Source organism: Pan paniscus, chromosome 1, assembly GCF_029289425.2.
Source record: "Pan paniscus chromosome 1, NHGRI_mPanPan1-v2.0_pri, whole genome shotgun sequence".
NCBI classification, from domain to species: Eukaryota; Metazoa; Chordata; class Mammalia; order Primates; family Hominidae; genus Pan; species Pan paniscus.
The window spans coordinates 132,136,750-132,156,881 of NC_073249.2; the positions used below are offsets into that span (position 1 = coordinate 132,136,750).

General features: G+C 45.0%; 1 protein-coding gene across 8 annotated transcripts in view; it reads right to left on the reverse strand.

The window, feature by feature from the left end:
• SLC44A3 (solute carrier family 44 member 3) overlaps nucleotides 1-20,132 on the reverse strand; it is a 76,899-nt gene that overhangs the window by 9,784 nt on the left and 46,983 nt on the right. For 6 of the 8 annotated variants that reach the window (XM_034931585.4, XM_034931577.3, XM_055115848.3 and 3 more), the window contains one exon: nucleotides 20,039-20,125. In XM_034931585.4, coding sequence (XP_034787476.1) covers nucleotides 20,039-20,125 — 87 coding nt within the window. The remainder of the gene's footprint in view (nucleotides 1-20,038; nucleotides 20,126-20,132) is intronic. The other 2 variants (XM_055115843.2, XM_034931582.3) reach the window with 1 other exon arrangement.

The window sequence follows — 20,132 nt, forward strand, 5'->3', positions numbered from 1 at the left end:
TGCAGGCACCATACCACTAGCATTTCACCAGATTCAACCCTGAGTGCAACAGAGAGATCTAGAATTAACATCTGAATGAATAGGGGGAGGAGGGAGGAATCACTCAAGACACAGGATACGGATTAAACATTTCTGCAGCTTCAGCATTAGCTAATTTATACTTATTCTGAGTAGAAGCTGCTTGTCAGGCAGCTGGAAGATGGAGTGCACTAACATTTTCATCGTAAGTCCTTGTTCTAAGCATTTGTATTTGCCTGGGATGACAGAACTCAGGATTAGCGTGCCAAGGTAATCTGCAGACTCTAACAAAATGTGGAAATGATTGGCCATAATAAGGACTAGGAAACACGTTTTATTGGTTGTGGAAGTTAAGAGATCCTAAAGGCTAACCTTTAAACAAGCAAGCAGGAGGTAGTGGCGTTCGGCTTTTGATTTATTCCCAAAATTCAGTGTGCATACTTCTTTAGCATCACAAAACGGGTGGATATTTCTGTCTTGAAATTGAAGCTATAAACACACAAGATAGATACGAGGAAGGATTCCCAAGTTGGCATTGGTAGTATCTCAATATTACGTTCCAATTCTCATTCCCTTGCTTGGGATTCAAGACTCCCTCCAGGTACAGGTGGATTAGTTTTCAGACTTTAATGGACTGGTCACCTGGGACTGTCCCGAGTGGCTGAGAAGCACTGGGGGAAGAACACAATGAGGACACCCTGTGTGGCTGTGAGGGCTTCAAAACAATGAAATACATAGCACAAGTGCACATGTGAGGGCCACAAAGAGCAGAACCACAAGCTGGAGGGAGAGGGGAAGAGAGGGCCCAGCAGGAGGGATCAGGGAAGGCTTCATGGAAGTGGCATACGAGCTGGCCCCAGTGTTGCCTGTCTCCAGCAGGGTAGGAGGCAGCAGCAGGAGCCAGCAACATGAGCCACAGACATGAGCGTACCAGCAGGCTACTGGGGGGCCCCAGCAGAGGAGAAATGGGAAACAGGTCTGGAAGAGTCAGGGGTCAGCCCTCGGTGGGTGGGGCTGACGCAGAGTGTGGAGCAAGGGCAGTGAAAGGAAGTTTCAGGAGGACTCACGATTTTCAGCCTGTGCCTCTGGAAGCTCTCCCAGGCTGCCCTGGGGAGGTTCAGGTCAGATCTCCCTCATCACCATCTTCTGCTGAGCCACGAAGCTCTGCACCTTCCAAGGCTCATTCCTATTCAAGCCTAGGAGACTCCCCAAGCACCTCCACAATGCCTACGGGGCTCTGCTGGAGTTGGGTGGAAATGCTGTGGTGGCCATGCAGCCATTGAGCACACCGACCCGCCAGCAGTCATAAGCCAGGGGCTAGGCCCAAAGACCGTGAGTTCTTCTTGGGATAAAATAGGAGTATTAGGAATAGTAACTCCTCCAGGCACTCTGGCTCCCCTCCACCCCCACCTCGGTGGATGCCTTAGTGATATATCCCAAATGCCTTGGCACAGACCTAATGGTAGTTACAACTTTCTAATTTCCATCTGTGGCCTTTTTCTTTTCCAGTCAGTAGGCAGGTGTGCAACTTCTGTGTGTAAATAAATAATAACGCTAATAATAAATAACAATGGCATTAATCTTGCATGTACTATGTGCCAGGCTCTATGCTACCTCTCCCCGAACACATTCACTCATTTAGTCCTCTTAACTCCAACCCGATGAGGTAGTTAAGGAAACTAAAGCACAGAGCGGTAAAGTAGTGTGCCCCCGGTCCCACGCGTGTCATAGATGTTGCATCCATCTTCCATGAAGTGGACCTCTAACTCGTTCAGGCCCATCTGCTGGAAAACTTTACTTTGAGCTGTACTTTGTGCTTTTTCTCCTGGAAAGTTCAAAATAACAAAGTGGTGTTCTCATGAGATGCACCATTGAAAACAGCTGAGGATGTGGCAGGATGGCTTAGTGGAAAGAGGCTGGATTCCAGTCATGTTGCCTCCAAAGACTTGCGGAACGGCTTCCACCAAATCACGTCACTTCTCAAGGGCCCTCACTTTGCTGCTTGGAAAAGACTTCCACCAACTCCAATGTTCCATGATGCTTTATGTTTGTGCTTCGTGGCCAGTCACCCTCAGATCATCGTCTCATTAGATCTCATCTGTTTTCACCACAACTCAGTGAAATAATCACCATGGGTGGTATTATTCCCTGCTGCCTCTTTTTTTTTTTTTTTTTTTTTTTTTTTTGAGAGGGAGTCTCACTCTGTCGCCCAGGCTAAAGTGCAATGGCGCGATTGTATTCCTGTGGTCAATTGATTCTCCTGCCTCAGCCTCCTGAGTAATTGGGATAACAGGCACCCACCACGCCTGGCTAATTTTTGTATTTTTAGTAGAGACAGGGTTTCACCATGTTGGCCAGGCTGGTCTCAAACTCCTGACCTCATGTGATCTGCCTGCCTCGGGCTCCCAAAGTGTTGGGATTATAGGCGTGAGCCACTGCGCCTGGCCGGTATTATTCTCATTTTATAGAAAATTCTAATTATTGAAGAAAATGAGATTTAAGTGTCCTTTTAGGTAAGAGAAAATCTAGATTACCTATTTAAGTTACTGTGAGAGCTATCCAAGAAAGTTAATTGCAGCTTTAACATAGAAAGAGCATTTTTTTACTCCTGAAATCAAACGCTTAGCCAGCACAGCTCAGCCTTTTGTCCATCATGCTGAGTCTGTCCTCTCACTGAACTGAACTGCTTTCTTCTTTTGGTGGCAGAACTGTGAACCTGGGTTTCTGCCGACTCTTCAAAAAGGTAAACAGAGTTTCCCTCCGTAGTGGAGGGAAGGTATTTGCCAAAAACCATGCCATGAATAGCCAGCTTTATTTCTGGAATGCCTTCCTCACAGAGTTCCGATATTTATTCTCAAAGCAAGAACTACTAAAACAAACTTGAGAAACTGAACAGTGAATAAATAACACTGGCATTCATACTTTCCTCAGAACTGAAAAAAAATACAGTGAAATCCGAGTCCAGATACATCCCCATACATCCAGGGGCCTTCCTTGGACCTACAGTAAAACTGGCAGGAACCGTCCCAGACCAGTTTCATCTTGAGCCCTGTTTTTATCACAAACACATGTGGAGCGAGGCAGTGCACAGCCTCTGGGCCTTCCAGGGCCCTGCATTCACCGTTCAGATCCCTTCAGGAATGCACCGGTCACCAGGATGCAAACAAACATCCAATGAGATGGTGAGGAGGGAAACCAGCCAGTCCCCTGGGGCTGCAGCCAGGTGGGAGGTGGGGTGGAAGAAGGAAGGACGAATATGAGAGCGGCCTATGAAGCCACGAACAGGGTCGTGCTATTTTGTTTGCTCTTTTAAAACTTTTCTTTTTGCTTAATTTTTAGAATGGCTTTATTATTTCCATGTTAATCTTAAAAAAAATCTAACAACACAGAGACAAAGAAGCAAGAAGGTCACTGTGATCCCACCCCTTAGAAATAACCACTGCTAACATTGCTTGGCCTTCACCCCAGCACCCCTCTGTGAATATACACAGAGGAAGAAAGGCAGGCTGGATACACTGAGCATGCGCTACAATAATGAACTCATACTCTCCATGGTATTTTAAATAAAAGGACAAATGTTCATTTGACTTCAACAAACGAAAATGAAACTAAACTGACACTGAAGGGATACCCAAATTTCAGATAAATTGCACCTTCACATACAAGACGTAGGTTTTAAAAAAGTTTTCTGAAACATTAGGAAGTTAGAGTACTTATTGTTTTTTTAACATAGGGTTTTAAGTTTAGGCAGTGTAGGTAAGGAAGTTGAGTCCTCTCACGCCTTCTCCTGCATCCTGATTTTAGTGAGTTTCATTATTCTGACTTTGTCAGGGTTTTGAACATTTATAGCCTCTTTGATGATGAAAGTCTCTACATCTAAGTTGTCTTTGTTTGTTTGTTTTGTTTGAAACAGGGTCTCACTCTGACACCCAGGCTGGAGTATAGTGGCTCAGTCATGGCTCACTACAGCCTCAACCTCCTCCCAGGCTCAGGTGATTCTCCCACTTCAGCCTCCCGAGTAGCTGGAAATACAGGCATGCGCCACCACACCTGGCAAATTTTGTGTAGTTTTTTGTACAGATGGGTTCATGCCATATTGCCCAGGCTGGTCTCGAATTCCTGAGCTCAAGCTGTCTGCCTAACTTGACCTCCCAAAGTGCTGGCATTATAGGTATAAGTCACCGCACCCGGCCTAGTCTTTGTTTCTTAATGAGGTGTATCCAGCACTGCCACCATGCCTGCCCCTTCACACACCTGCTGTGGGCCACTGCATTCACACCATCCTGGAAGGCCCTTGCGGTTCCTCCACTCACAGATGCGGTTCTCTCTGCTGAAATGCCTTCTGACCCCTGGCCTCTCTGTGGGGCTAATATTTGTCGAACAGATAAAGAAAGATCCTCTGGCAAACCAATAATGTCTTCTGAATAATATTTCTTCATATGAAACCCAAATTCAATTGATTGATCCCTTTGTTCTTTCAGCAGAATGGTTGGATTAAAAGGCATCCTAGATATCACCTAGAAAAATGCTCTTATTTCACCAATGAGGAATTGGCAATCTCGACAGGCTGTGACCAGGTAGAGGAAGCGACAAAGATGGAACAGGAATCAGGTGCTCACAGCCAGTGCTCTTTGTTTTAGATAAGCCTTGTCCTCCCACAAATTCAGAAAAGGCCACATTAGGCAACGGCATCTTGCTGGACTTGATCCTTCATTGATCTGCCAGCAAAGCTCTGCACTCGGCAGGGAAAGCCCACCAGAACAATGATTCCTAACGAAGAGGCAGGTCCAAGTTAGAGGACCGTGTCGAAGTGTCACCTTCATCCCCCAAGCTCTTTCCCAGTTGGAGTGCTGTTACATCCTTTAATCCCATTTGACCTGTGCATAATCAGTGGTGGAAAGGAGCAAATCAGAAGCAAGGCCTGGCTTTCTGGAAGGCAAAATTAAACAGTGGACCTGTGACATGGGAAACACGGAGGACGGGGAATGCCTGGGCTGTTACTGACTTCAAGCTTCCTCAGAAGGAAGATGACATAGATGGGCTCGTCCCTATTAGTGAGCGCCACTCCCTGGTTTCCTCCTCCTTACACTTATCCTTGGCAAGGAACTCCAGGCAGCACAGCAAAGCCGGTGGGCCACAGCTTTTGGAGCCACGAGGATGACCACATAGTAGTGCTGTCACCCTGGACATGCTCTTCATCCTCTGGGGCTCAGTTTCCTCATTTGTACAATGGGGATAATACCTACCTAATACGCAGAGTCCTAGAGAAGATAAACTTAGACTGTGTATGCCAAATGTTTACCATGGTGCCTGGCATACTGGGCCAACTCAGTGGATGTCTATGGGACTTACAGACTTTAGAAGGTTGGTTTTTGTTTTGTTTTTTTTTTTTAGATGGAATCTCGCTCGCTCACCCAGGCTAGAATGCAGTGGTGCGATCTCGGCTCACTGCAACCTCCACCTCCTGGGTTCAAGCGATTCTTCTGCCTCAGCCTCCTGAGTAGCTGGGACTACAGGCACGTGCCACCATGCCCAGCAAATTTTTTTTTTTTTTGGTATTTTTAGTAGAGACGGGGTTTCACCATGTTGGCCAGGATGGTCTTGATCTCTTGACCTTGTGATCCACCCGCCTCAGCCTCCCAAAGTGCTGGGATTACAGGCAGGCATGAGCCAACGTGCCCGGCAGAAGATTGGTTCTTTTTTTTTTTTGAGATGGAGTCTTGCTCTGTTGCCCAGGCTTCAGTGCAGTGGCATGATCTCAGCTCACTGCAAGCTTCGCCTCCCGGGTTCACGCCATTCTCCTGCCTCAGCTTCCCGAGTAGCTGGGACTACAGGCACCCGCCACCACGCCTGGCTAATTTTTTGTATTTTTAGTAGAGACGGGGTTTCACCATGTTAGCCAGGATGGTCTTGATCTCCTGACCTTGTGATCCGCCCGCCTCAGCCTCCCAAAGCGCTGGGATTACAGGCATCAGCCACCGCGCCTGGCCGATTGGTTCTTAAGAGAATGTCAACCTTCTCTGATTTGAAGCCCAGAACTGAGGAAATGGTGGGAGAGAGGTGGAGAGCAGAAACTGGAACATTCATGTTTTTCATGTGTTGCATGTTTTGGGGAGATAATTTCAAGTCAGGTGCATGCCCCTCCACAAGCACACTGTTGGTGAGCCTAGGGGTGGGGAAGCCAGAGCTGCCCTGCCAGCCTGCTTGGTGAAGGCCTGGTGACAGACAGCCTGGCCAGAAATCCAGTCACTGGCTGCTGGGAATAACTATCGTTTGGTAACATAGTTTGGTCCACCTTGCAGTGAAAAACGTTTATAATTTAAAGGCATTTGCTTCAGAGACATTCACTGCAGTAACATATCTTTTCTTTCTCTTGAGACGGGGTCTTACGACATTGCCCAGGCTGGCCTTGAACTCCTGTGCTCCAGCAATTCTCTCGCCTTGGCCCACCGAGTAGCTGTGACTACAGGTGCACGCCACCACACCAGCTCTTTGCCTTTTTTTTTTTTTTTGTCATTTAAAAAAAATGTAGAACATTCATTTACCATCTTAGCCGTTTTTAACTGTAGAGTTCAGTAGTGTTAAGTATATTCACATTGTTGTGCAACAGATCTCTAGAACTTTCTCATCTTGCAACACTGAAACCCTATACCCACTAAACACTAATTTCCCCTCTCCCTAGCCCCCAGCGCCCTTTTTACGTTCTGTTTCCATGATTTTTGACTACTTTAGATACTTCAAATATTGCATGATTTTATTCATACAGTGTCTACTTTTACTGTATTTGCCAAATACAGTATTTTGACTACTACATTCAGCATTTAAAGTATCTAAAGTAGTCAAAATACCATATTTGACAAATACAGTAAAAGTAGGCAAATACTGTATGAATGGAATCAGTACTGAGGTTGAGAAAGAAATCATACTATATGGATGATTGGAAATACTGAATGGAATCATACAGTATTCGTCCTTTTGTGACTGGCTTATTTACTTTAGCATAACGTCCTTGGGGTTCATCTATGTTGTAGCATATGACAGGATTTCCTTCTTTTTTAAGGAAAAGAAGAAATATACTTGGATACATAATATTCTACTGTATGGCTATATCACATTTTCTTTATCCATTCATCTGCTGAGGGCACTTGGGCTGCTTCCACCTCTTGGCCATTGAGCGTATGCTGTGATGAACACGGGTGTGCAAATAACTCTGAGATCCCGCTTCGAATTCTTTTGACTATACACTCAGGAACAGAACTGTTGGATCATATAGTATTATAGACCCATTTTTAATTTTTTGAGGAAACTCCATACTGTTTTCCATAACAGTTACAACATTTTACATTTCCACCAACAGTGCACAGAGTTCCAACTTTTCCACATCCTCACCAACACTTATTTTCTGTTCTTTTGATAGTGGTCATCCTGATGGGTGTGAGGTGATATATCGCAGTTTTGATTCACCTTTTCCTAATGATTAGTGATATCAAGTGTCTTTTTGTATTGGCCATTTGTATAGCTTCTCTAAAGAAATGTCTCTTCAAGTCCTTTTCCTTTTTTTTTCTTTTTTTTTGAGACAGAATCTTGCACTGTTGCCCAGGCTAGAGTGCAGTGGCGCAGTCTCGACTCACTGCAAGCTCCGCCTCCCAGGTTCACACCATTTTCCTGCCTCAGCCTCCCAAGTAGCTGGGACTACAGGCACCTGCCACCACATCCAACTAATTTTTTGTATTTTTAGTAGAGACGGGGTTTCACCGTGTTAGCCAGGATGGTCTTGATCTCCTGACCTCGTGATCTGCCTGCCTCCGCCTCCCAAAGTGCTGAGATTACAGGCATGAACCACTGCGCCCAGTCTTTTTTTTTTTTTTTTCTTTTTTTGAGACGGAGTCTCACTCTGTCGCCCAGGCTGGAGTGCAGTGGCATGATCCCGGCTCACCGCAACCTCTGCCTCCCAGGTTCAAGCAATTCTCCTGCTTCAGCCTCCCAAGTAGCTGGGATTACAGGCATGTACCACCACGCCTGGCTAATTTTTGTACTTTTAGTAGAGATGGGGTTTCACCAGGTTGGTCAGGCTGGTTTCAAACTCCTGACCTCATGATCTGCCCGCTTCAGCCTCCCAAAGTGCTGGGATTACAGGTGTGAGCCACTGCGCCCGGCCATCCTTTGCCCATTTTAAAATCAGGTTTTTGTTGTTGTTGTTGTTGTTAAATTGTAGAAGTTCCTTATGTATTTTGGACAGTAACTTGTAAGCATATATAATTTATTTTCTCCCATTCTATAGGATGATTTTCACTCTATTTTCTTGGATGTGTAGAAGTTTTTAAGTTTGATGTGGTCCCATTTGTCTACTTTTATTGTGTTGCCTGTGCTGTTGGTGTCATATCCAAGCAATCACTGCCAAATCCAATGTTCTGACACTTTTCTCCTGTATTTTATTCTAAGAGTTTTATAGTTTTAGGTCTTTTAGGTCTTTAGTTCATTTTAATTTTCCTGTATAAGGTAAGGGTCCCACTTCATTCTTTTGCTTGTGGATATCCAGTTTTCCCAAGATCATTTGTTGAAGAGACTGTCCTTTCCCCATTGTGTGGTCTTGGTATCTTTGCCAAAAATCATTTGGCCATATATGCAAGGCATTATTTCTGTGCTTCCTATTCTGTTCACATGGTCTATAGATCTATGTAGCACAGTGTATCTATGTTTATGCCAGTACCACACCATTTTCATTACTGTGGCTTTGTAGCGTGACAGGTATTTTCTTTCTGAACCTCAAAGACTATCTGTCCCTCCCATTTTAGCTTCCTCTCTCCACTGGATCTTCTGCTCAGAAAGTAGTTTCCCTTGTAGTCAGTTCTAAGTGTGGTTAGAGCAGGTCCAACAAGAAAGGGCAGCTTCTTTGAGTTAGTATTTATTTTTCCTTTATTGCCTCCCTGCTCCTTTTGGTATATGTTAAAAAGCTGTGTGAAGGCAGCATGAACCCAGGGCTGATACTGAGGGCGTTCGGGTCCTCATATTCATTCTTCAATCCATGGACACACATGGAAGGTCCGCTTTGGCCAAGCTCCAGGCTGGGGACTGGGGACAGGGCACTAAGCGAGGTCAGGAGCCTCGCATTCTTTGGGCCCCAACCAAGTTTCTCTGTTTTTTTTTTTTTTTTTTTTTTTTTTTTTTTTTGTGAGACGGAATCTCGCTGTCGCCCAGGTTGGAGTGCAGTGGTGCGATCTCGGCTCACTGCAGGCTCCGCCCCCTGGGGGTTCACGCCATTCTCCTGCCTCAGCCTCCCGAGTAGCTGGGGCTACAGGCGCCCGCCACCTCGCCCGGCTAATTTTTTGTATTTTTAGTAGAGACGGGGTTTCACCGTGTTAGCCAGGATGGTCTCGATCTCCTGACCTCGTGATCCACCCGCCTTGGCCTCCCAAAGTGCTGGGATTACAGGTGTGAGCCACCGCGCCCAGCCCAAATTTCTCTGTTGTTGCTTTGATGGAAGCAAGACATGGGCATGGCAAACACACCCAGAGCACCCCTCTCCACCCGCACTGGGGTGCATCCTGATGAAGTCATTCAACCTCAGCTGTCTTGTTCCTGGGATGAATGCAAGTCTAGCAAATGCTCTCTCTACCCCACCCATGCCAACTGAGGCATTCTGTAGAAGGCAAGAGACAGAGAAGAGGAAACGACTTGAAACATTGTCAAAGCCTGGATCCACTTGCCAAAACTTTTGGGAACTTTTTCGCCCCACCTAGATAAGAAAGCTGTTTGAAGCAAAATTCTCTTAGCCACTTCCTCTTCTACTTTTCACAAACTTGTTTCTCAAATGTCTGTAGAGATGGGACTCTCAATGGAAGGAGGAATGTCCAGCCATCCCTAAGACATGTATGATGGTTGACTTTGCTCTCTTTGCTTCTGTTTCTCCTCCTTGTGTATTTTCTCCTTTCTCTTCTCTCCACATTCCCCATTCAAGCAGGACTTGGGCTCTGTGCTCATTCCCCCAGTTAAGGTTAGGGGGCCAGGTGGGGAGTGGAGGCAAGAAGACATCCAGTCTTCAATTCTCACTGGCTTTTGTTTTCCAAAATTTAGGCTCTTTAAGCCCTTACCTACCAGGGGAAAAGGTGAAGAAAGAGGTTTCCCAATATAGACCAAACACCTTGGAGCAGCAAGCGAGTGTGCAGGTTTCCTCCAGCCCCACATTAGAAAATGACACTCTCCTGGGCTGGGGGAAGAGGAAACAAAGGTCTACGGGTCTTGACTGAAGGTCCAGGTCTGCCCCCCACCTTTTTTTTAAACACAGCTTGGAGAAGTGGCAAGGCTCTTCTCTGACCACTCCCAGGGTCCTGGTTTGCCTGGGAGTGAGGGGGTACCAGAGACATGGGGCTTCTAGGTGACCAGGACAGGTAGTCACCTAGTGCTAGCACATCAAGGCAGATAGGACCATAGGTGACCACAGGTAAAAGATTCCTACTTCCCAAGCAGGGCCTGAGTAGCCATAAAGATGGGAAGATGATGTCTCAAGGGCAACCTATATCTGTTAATGTCTAGGGACACCTGAAACCTCATATAACTCCAAGGAGGGATAGCTCAAGAATAACAAATTAAGTTTTCCACCCGTCCAGTGGAATGAGAGCTCAAAGTTAGAAATCAGGTTGAGAGACATGATACAATATCATTTGCACATCTGAATCTGCGGCTGCTCTTCATAGCATGTAGAAGTCATTCAAAGATGAGACTCAGGTGGTGGTGGCCTGGGGTGTCATGGGAGTCCTGCTTGTAGCAGGACATGACTTAGTGACTGCTAAATCAAAGTGGCATGTATTCCTTCAGCCACAGTGACTCACATCTCCTTTCATATGCTTTTTTCTTTTTATGAATGCATTCTCTAGTCTCTGGCCAATCATCACTTCCTTCTCTCAACAAGTCTTAATGCCGTAGGACAAATAAGAATGACAGCTGAGGAACGTGCCTACAGTCACTGCCTTGCTTACAAGAGCATGGACTTCAAGGTGGGCAGTCAGACCTCTTGGACAACAACTGTTCCAGACAAAGAGCAATGCCCCAAAGAATCCTGCTCTCTATCCTAAGGGAAGAGGACATTTGGGGTAGGAGCTACTTAATGGTTTCATTTCATTTTCCACACTAAGTGAATTTGGGAAACGTTGAAGCTAATCTATCTTCTTCACATTTCTTGAGCACTGGGAGTAATGTTAACAACTTAGACTGGAAAGTTCCCTTTTCCACTCTGAGGCACCTCCCCACTCTAGCCCTTGCCTAGCTGTGATCACAGATGATGGCCCGGCCCGGCCTAGCCCAGGCAGCGTGGTGTCCACCGCACACAATAACCTGTGGGTGGGAGGGCATAGGAGGAGTCAGTCTGAGCTGCCAGATCCCCACATCCGAACCCTGCTCATCAGAACACAGTGTTTTCACATGTCACCTGCTTCCTTCTTTATGAGGAAACCGGATGTGCTGATTCAAAGGTGGATTTCTTAAAGTTAAAAACCTGGGCAGTCTCCCTCAGCGTATTTCCAGTGTACCTAGAACATGTCATGACAGGAAGGCACAAAGAACATAAAGGGTTTGCTTCATGTTCTACATGGAGTTCAGACTTATGAAAGAAGGCTCAGATTTACACAAATGGCAACTCCTTGGATTAGCTGACCTTTTCAACTAGTGTTGTTGGAAACAGTCCCAGTTGCCCTTGCTACCATTAATAAAAGGTGAGACCCCAAACTTCCCAGGATGCAAATGTTCCTCACCCTTCTGCCTCCATGAGCATGGGCCTGTCTTCCATATTGCCCAAGATATGGGGGAGATTTACATAGATTTCTGCCAAAAGGTACCCCAGGGCAGCTCATGTAGACATACTGTGTAAAGTGACACACCTGTCTGTCCTCCAGGAGGCTCAGAAGGGCAAGGAAGAGAAGATGCAGGATAGGGAATGGAATCAGAATGAGCTCTGCCCACTGTGTAACCTGGGTGAGGCATTCGAACCCTCTGGACCCCAGATTCCGCTATTATGAGGGGAGGCTGTTTCATGATCTCTAAAGTTCTGGGCTTCTGAGTCCCTACCCTGTGGAAGGAGTGCCCTAGTGGACTGGTGAAAACCTGGCTCTAAATCCCATTGTCACGCTAGTCTTGATTTCCCTGGCTTTGGGTTTCTGTGGTCAGGGACTTCCTTTAGGCTAATGCCTCTCATTTGTTTCAGGGAAGGAGGTGAACTTAAGGGACTGGGCAAATTTGGAGGGAGCAGCAGAGTGCAGGCGGGCTCAGGCCCTTCCTCATTCTCTTTTGCGATCCACCTGTCACCAGGAACATCCTTTCTCAGATCCATAGAGAGGTTCACCTTGTTGGCTGGGCCTGGTGAAAGGTGGGTTGGTCATTCTGATTCAGGGGTAAAACATTGACAAGCCGACTTGCCTACAGCTGTTCCTGTGGAATTTTCCAATCAGATGATTTCATATTCAAGGTGATATTTTTAATCTTCATCTGTTTGACTCTTACATCTCACAATTATTCAGAACTTGGACAAGGAAGAGGAAATGACTTACTGGGTCTTCAAAACCTCAAGAGTCAGCTCTGCTACTTTCCTCCTGTCTAACCTAGGTCTTAGGTCTTAGGTCTTAGCTCTGCTACTTTCCTCCTGTCTTAACCTACTTAAGCTCTCTGAACCAAAGTATTATCATCTGTTTAAAAAATACTACACAGGCTACTTTGTGAGGCTATAGGTAGTTGATACACATAAAGTAGCACAGTACCCGGTACATAGTAAGTGCCAGTGAGTGGCTGGTATTCTTGTCTTCAGGAGCCGCACACTTAGGAGGAAGTTGAAGTCATTTGCACTGACCACTCAATTGTCTCGCAGGAGTTCCTAGCTGCCTGAGTGCCCTTATATAACTTTCCCTCCCTTTCTCATGCAATAATTCATTCAACAAACATTACTTCCCTCTCCAAGAAGGCACTGAAATTTCATATCAGGAAGCACTTCAGAGTCCAATTTAACATGGCGGCTGCTCACTGGGCCTTACCCCAAAGGACTGAGCACTAAGGCCCACTTGGAGAAGAGGGCTTTGGGCCTCACCCTCCTGAGCCCTGAGTCTTGTAACATGCCCACAGCAGGTGGGAGCTAGGCTCCAGAGAGGCTGCTCCCAGGAAAGCCACACTAAGCCACAGCCATATGCCTGGCAGCTTCTGAACCATGCACCAGGAAACATGAGGATTCAGTTTGTTTTCTCCCAGACAGCCTGGGGCCTCTGAAAAATAGGTGTCTTAATTCCTTTCTATCTAAAGCCAGGGTAGTAGCATTTGCCACACAACAGCTGGGTGTGGGGATTACCATTGTCTATAAATGGGCCTTAATGCAAACTATCATATTGACACACATGTGAGCTTCTTTCTGAAGCATGCACACACGAGGCATCTCTCCAGAGCTCTCAACATCAGCTGGCTGCCCAGAATAGCTCTAAACCAGTCAGCAGGGGTGGAGGATTCAGAACCACCGCTGTCACTGAAAGAATGGCTGTCTGGATGCTACGTGATGAGACTACCTATTATGGCAATGCCAGCTTCTGAAAGAACTGTTTCTTCTTAAGAAACTTTACATCATTTTCCTAATCTAGTGAGATAAACTGTACAATATTTTTACTTTTCTTCTGAGATGCACATGCTGCTCTGGGAGAGCAGAAAGGAGGAGTCACTGGAGATCTGCCAACTGGCTTGGGATGAACCAACCAAACCTGATGTGGAAAAGTCATTGAGTGCTTTAGCTATTGATGGACTACGAGAAAGACAGTCATTGAAACAGAGCTAACTGCAAGGAAAGGGGCGGGGGAAGAGAATATTTGGAGATACTACAAAGTTGAATCTGCCGCAAAGGCTTAGAAGACAGAGACCAACATTATGTTCACTAAAAACAGTCTTGGCAGGCAGAGCAGGTTGGGGAGAGGCACTATGAGGTAAGAAGGGGAGAGAGGTGTATATTTCCCCAGAAGCAGCCGGTTTTTCTCTGCCTTGACCTTCACAAGATTATCTGGGACCTTTCTGACCAGTATATTCATCAGTCAGAAAGACAGGAAGCTGCTGGCATTTCTGATCAAATAGCAAGAGGCAACAATCTGTACATGTACTTACTAGATCTTATCTAGAGGGATGACAAAGGAAAGTAAGCTGCACGCTTTACACACTGCATCAAGGTGCATCGGGGTCACTTGGTTCCCTCCTCAAGGGGATGCAGCACAGATCCATCAGGCTCACAGCTATCTTGCATAATAGCCCAAGGCAGAAAAGGGCTGTGAAAGGCACTGGACATTACAGTACACTCCTACTGTTGAGAATGACCGAGCTGCCTGGCATTTGACCAGTATCTCATCACCAGTTATTTTATTTATCACTATATGTTACAGCAGAACTACTGGCAGGATCGCTGTAAGTAGATACAGATAGATGGCTCCTCTTTGTTCGTTCACATTCTCAGACAACTCTACAAGATTCCAGTGCCTCAGAATTGAGGCAACATGAAACATCACTGATTTTTGTGGTTCTAGGATAAGTCCTCACCATGGATACAAGGTATATCATGAAGAGAAATGAGCCTGTCATTTTGGAACACTACAGGAAAACAAACAGCTCATATTGTTTTCCACTCTCACCCCATTTCCCACACAAAGCATCTCATGGCTTTGATGCTGTGGGGCAGCACTGTGCATGCCCCCAGCTCTGGGCTGGATGCCATGACAAGGGTCAAAAAGCCACATAAGAACCTTGGGGGTCACTGAACCTAACCCTTTCATATTGCAGAAGCTCAGCAAGGTTAAGGGACTCACCCAAGTTACTCAAATAATGAAGAGGCAGAGGCAAACTGCTGCTATACCTGACTGAAGTCATTTTTACCTGGAAGCTTCTCCCAGGAGACTGGTATAGATACGGTGGTTCTCAGACTTCTGACACTAGCCCACAGCTCACTGCCTATACCCATTCCCACTTCTGCTGGAAGAAGAACAAAGCATTGAAGAGGAATGCGATGCTTAAAGTGATTTAAAAAAAAAAAAAAGAATGAATAAACAAAAGGCCGGGCACGGTGGCTCACACCTGTAATTCCAGCACTTTGGGAGGCTGAGGTGGGTGGATTACCTGAGGTCAGGAGTTCGAGACCAGCCAACATGGAGAAACCCCATCTCTACTAAAAATACAAAATCAGCCAGGTGTGGTGGGACAAGCCTGTAATCCCAGCTACTCGGGAGGCTGAGGCAGGAGAATCACTTAAACCTGGGAGGCGGAGGTTGTAGTGAGCCAAGATCGTGCCATTGCACTCCAGCCTGGGCAACAAGAGTGAAACTCTGTCTCAAAAAAATAAAAAATAAAAAAATAAATGGAATAATCAACAGAAGTAAAACATCAAGACAAGAATGACTGCAACCAAACAACACAGTCAACTCAAGGCAGCACTGGTGGTAGCAAAGTGTTCTTTTCCCAGTTTGCAAATCCCAACTGTCTACGTGTGTGCATTCACAAATTTTGCAGGGTCACCAGGCATTGCCTCGGCAGTTAGATGTCTGAAAAGAGTAATGAGTTTGAGTCCTTAAGAAACTATGTTAAGACACCAATTTGGATTTATAAAGAACACATTTTAGTAAGCTTTAATAACACACGCTTTACTTTATTGATTGGCAAACAGCTCCTTGTTGTATGCAAAATGAAAAACCTATGGAATCCTGCTATTTGCCTATAAAAATTGAAAAAAGGATTTTCTAGAATGTTCAGATCAGTTTGGAACCATCAGGAAGAGTCCTGGGGCTCACCAGTGGGTTTCATACTTAGAGGAACATTGACCTAAAGCCAACATCATGGCTGGGACAGAGGCCTGTGTCCACAATGGACAAGAGATGTGCACTTAGGGAGACATTTCCATGAGGAACTGTGTGCAGACCCCGTAAGAAACAGTAAGTACACCATTCTTGCTGAGTGCTTAGCCTGTAGTCTCACAGTGGGTTTCTTAGCCAGGCCCCTGGAAAGTGCTGGGAGGGAGAGGGGAGGCTATAAGGTCCCTTTGCCTGAAAGTCTCTGAGAATAGCCAGCCAACACTCCCAGACGCTTTGACCACTAACTTGCCTGAGGAAAGGAAGAGGGGCCAGGCCACCCTGACCAGCCTTTTCTGGATGGATAACTGCTTGATTACAGTTACAGTGAGTTCATCATCTTCATTGCTCCTTCACCTTTCCTGTCCTCCTCCACAAAAGTCTGCTGTGTAACAAGATGTGCTCTGCCAGCTCTACTTGTCTGGACTCTGGCTTTGCAATGAGCAGAAAAGAACATCCCCAGGTGGTGGTCATGAGTCCTCCTCTGGCTATTTTAAAAATGCACAGTGGTTAAGGGCTTGGGTCCTGGAGGGAAAACAGACTTGGATTCAAATCCTAGTTCTGCCACTATGTGCCTTCTCTAAGCCTCAATCTCCCTATCTGTAAACTGGAGACACTATCTCAAAAACTAACAACTGGCCATGAATGGTGGCTCATGCCTGTAATCTCTGCAGTTTGGGAGGCCAAGGCCGGTAAATCACCTGAGGTCAGGAGTTCGAGACCAGCCTGGCCAACATGGTGAAATGCCGTTTCTACTAAAAACACAAAAACTTAGCATGTGGTGGCATGTGCCTCTAGTCCCAGCTACTCCAGAGGATAAGGCAGGAGAATCACTTGAACCCGGGAGGCAGAGGTTGCAGTGAGCCGAGATTGTGCCACTGCACTCCAGCCTGGGCAACAGGAGCAAACAAAAGAAAACAAAAACGAAAACAAAAAACCTAACAACTGATATAATGCAGGAAAAGTGCTCAGCATACAACTGGCAAAATAGTTTATTGCCAATACCCACAGCTGTTATTGCTGTCGTTAGTAGCTGGTGATCTCCAGCGGGGGTGCTCTATACTCAGGTCCACCTCTCCTAGGAAATTTCCCTTAATTACAGAGTCAAATGACCTCTCCCAGTGACCAAGATTCCCCTTTTCTGAACTTCCACAGCCCTATCCCAACACTTAAACATGCACTTTTCTGTACTGTCATATAAATGTCTCATGCATACACCCCTTACTGGCCCCTGGCTCCCAACAACTAGCTTGTCAATTTCTTGGAGGCTTGCCTTTTGCACTATACAGTAATGACTCTGTATCACCTCTGTATCACCATGGTCCTGGTCCCTATTATGCCCAGGTAGAAATAGTCTGCATACAGCATAAACACATGGTTGCTGGATGAACGCATGTGTGAAGTGAACATGTAATTTTTTCAGTATGCACACACTCAGTATTTATGATGTAGGGAGAAAAGTAAATGAGAAATTATGAGATTGAGAGTTTCATTCCCCACCTTGCAAGTGAATGCCTGTGCAGCCTTAGGCTGGGTGTTCACAAAATGCAGCAACTGCCACCTGCCTCCCTACTAGGATTTAGTGAAGATGGATTAGGCTTTTAAGAAGCAGTGGGAAAACCCAACCATCTCCTTGATGTTAAATAAAGATGAGCATCTGAGTTTTGATGGTAACAAATGGATCTCATTATCTTTTAGTATTTCCCAGCTCCTATTCCACAAAATGAGGAACATAAAATAGGGTTCAGCCTTTTTAAATCTGATTTCCAGAGACAGAGATGCCACAATGTCCCCTAGTAAGTCATTCCAATGTAAGGAAATTTCTGAAAAGGTGAATCTAAATTCCTTTTCTCACTTTATGCTCACTTTCCTTTGTCTACTGCCAAATGAGGCTGACAGTTGCTCTGATCACCATTTACAATCATCTTTATTCTTAAACATTTTTATTTCACTCTGCTTTCCAGTAGTCAATGTAGACCAGAGGGGACCCTTCCCTCTCCATTAATATTCACATCAATTCTTGTTTTTTCATTCTTCCTCCTCTTCCCAGTCTCCTGAACCTTAGGCCTCTGAGCATCACCCATATCAGCTGGCAATACCCAGTTCTACAGGAGTCACCCCAAGGAAAAGACACTACAAAGCTGGTTTAGCCACAGCCTAGTGCACAGGCACCATGATTAGAATCTGAAAGACCTATCCCTGTTTGCACCACTGACTCACTACAGGAGCTGGATCAAGTCTGGCTTAGTTTTTTTGTGAATCAGGGATCATTACTTCCATTGACACAGCTTTTAAAAGGAGTCGTCACCTTCATAATGGTCATTAAGGTGTGGTTAACATTAATGTCACTTATGAGTTTGGAAACATTTTGAATTACCAAGGGAAATGGTCCTGGGTTAATTAAGGTGGTGAAAGTTCAGAAGGCAGGAAAATACGTATCTCAGGATAACAGGGCAGAGGAAACAAATGAAAATGGGACCAGAGGTTTTCAAATGTGTTTCAGCAGCAGAGACCTGTCCTCAAATGAAACCTTCAGTACACTCCCACCCCTAAACCACATAAAGTGGAGCTGTTCAGGCTGCAAGGCCGGGCAGTGTAGGCATGGTATATGGGGCCAGGGCTCACCCTTCCTCCACCTCACCCATTTCTCTGCCCTCCTAATGTGGTGGTCCCCACAGTGTCCACAGGAGCCTCTAGGCTTCCAGGGGCCAGTATGAAAACCATGAGTGAAAGAGGGATGCAGAAAGTACCTGAATTCCCGTAGTACAGTGAGAGGGGATGACAGGTCAACCCTGGGGCCTTGTAGGGCCATATGGCCAACATATTTGTATATCAATGGTCCCATTCATTGCTTTTGTCTTTCTAGTCTATCTATATGTTTCTTAGACTTTATTTTTCATGCATATATATTTTATCATAGTTAATACATTTTTGCAATGCATCTCAAAATATTTATGAAGTTGCCGTCTGGATATATACACAATAGCTATAACATCTTACACCATGACAAATGTATTTAAAGGGTTTGGACTGACTTGTTATATGTCCCCCCCATTCTTAAAGGTCCTATGGTATTTGATTGTGTTTTATACATGCTGGCTTATAGCAATCCAAATGAAAACTAAATATACTCTAAAATGTTCTTCAAGTTTAAGAGCCTAAAAATAGACCTTACTATAAGAAGGCTACATTTTTCCCTGAATAATGAAAAGTATTCTAAATACCACTTAAAAGACATTAAACATAGGTGGTCTAATTAGTCCCTTTACTTCTAAAGGTACATTTCTTTGGGAGGGGGCAATTATAAGAAATACTTTTCTAAGTGAGATTTCTGTGAACATTTAAATTATAAAACAGTTTGCTAACTTACAAAAATACTGCTTTGTGTAAATTTGACTAAGGACTATTAAAATCTCCTAAATGCTCTATAGAGAAATACAACATATTTAAATTTCCATCAATTTGAAAAATTCAGGAAAGGAAAAAAATCTGAAATCCAAACAATTGCAAGATATCATTTTTATAATTTTAAAGGCATATTTACAGCTTGAAAAGGAAAGACTGGTGAAATCTATGAAAATTAGGGAGGCAATTCTTTTCCTAGTTCAGGAAAATTATAGTTCTTAGAGAAGACACTGACAATTAGCTCTTAGTTGATATATATTCATTATGCTTAGGGTTTCTAAATACTCCCTCCCCTCTTTATTTCTGAAAAGAGAAAAGCTTTCTTTTAGAATTTGAAGCATGGCTTGAAAGGCCTATGGTTCTAGGGTAGGGTATGCAAACTACAGCCCAGGAGCTAGCTCCGTCACGCCGCCCACTTTTCTCTGGCAGGAGCTAAGAACAATTTTTACAATTTTACAATGGTGGAGAAAAAATCAAAATCAAAAAAAGAAAATTTCTTGACATGTAAAAATCATATGAAATTCAAATTTCAGTGTTGATAAGTTAAGGTTTATTAGAACATAGCCACATCCATCCCATTGACATTTTACCTATGGCTGCTTTCCTGCCATGATGGCAGAATTGAGTGGTTGTGACAGAGAGACTGGTCTGAAAGCCTAAAATGTTTACACAATTTAGCCCCTTAGAGAAGAATTTGCCAAACCTTGACCTAAGAGATGAAGCCCACCTTTGGACCCTTCTGTGCGTTCCTGAGGCAAGAGGTAGAGACGTACCTGGTTGAGATGGAGCAGGTATTTGTCAAGACACCAGAAACAGCAGTAGCAGCATCGGAACAGGTACCTGGACAATGCACCATGCTGCTGGATC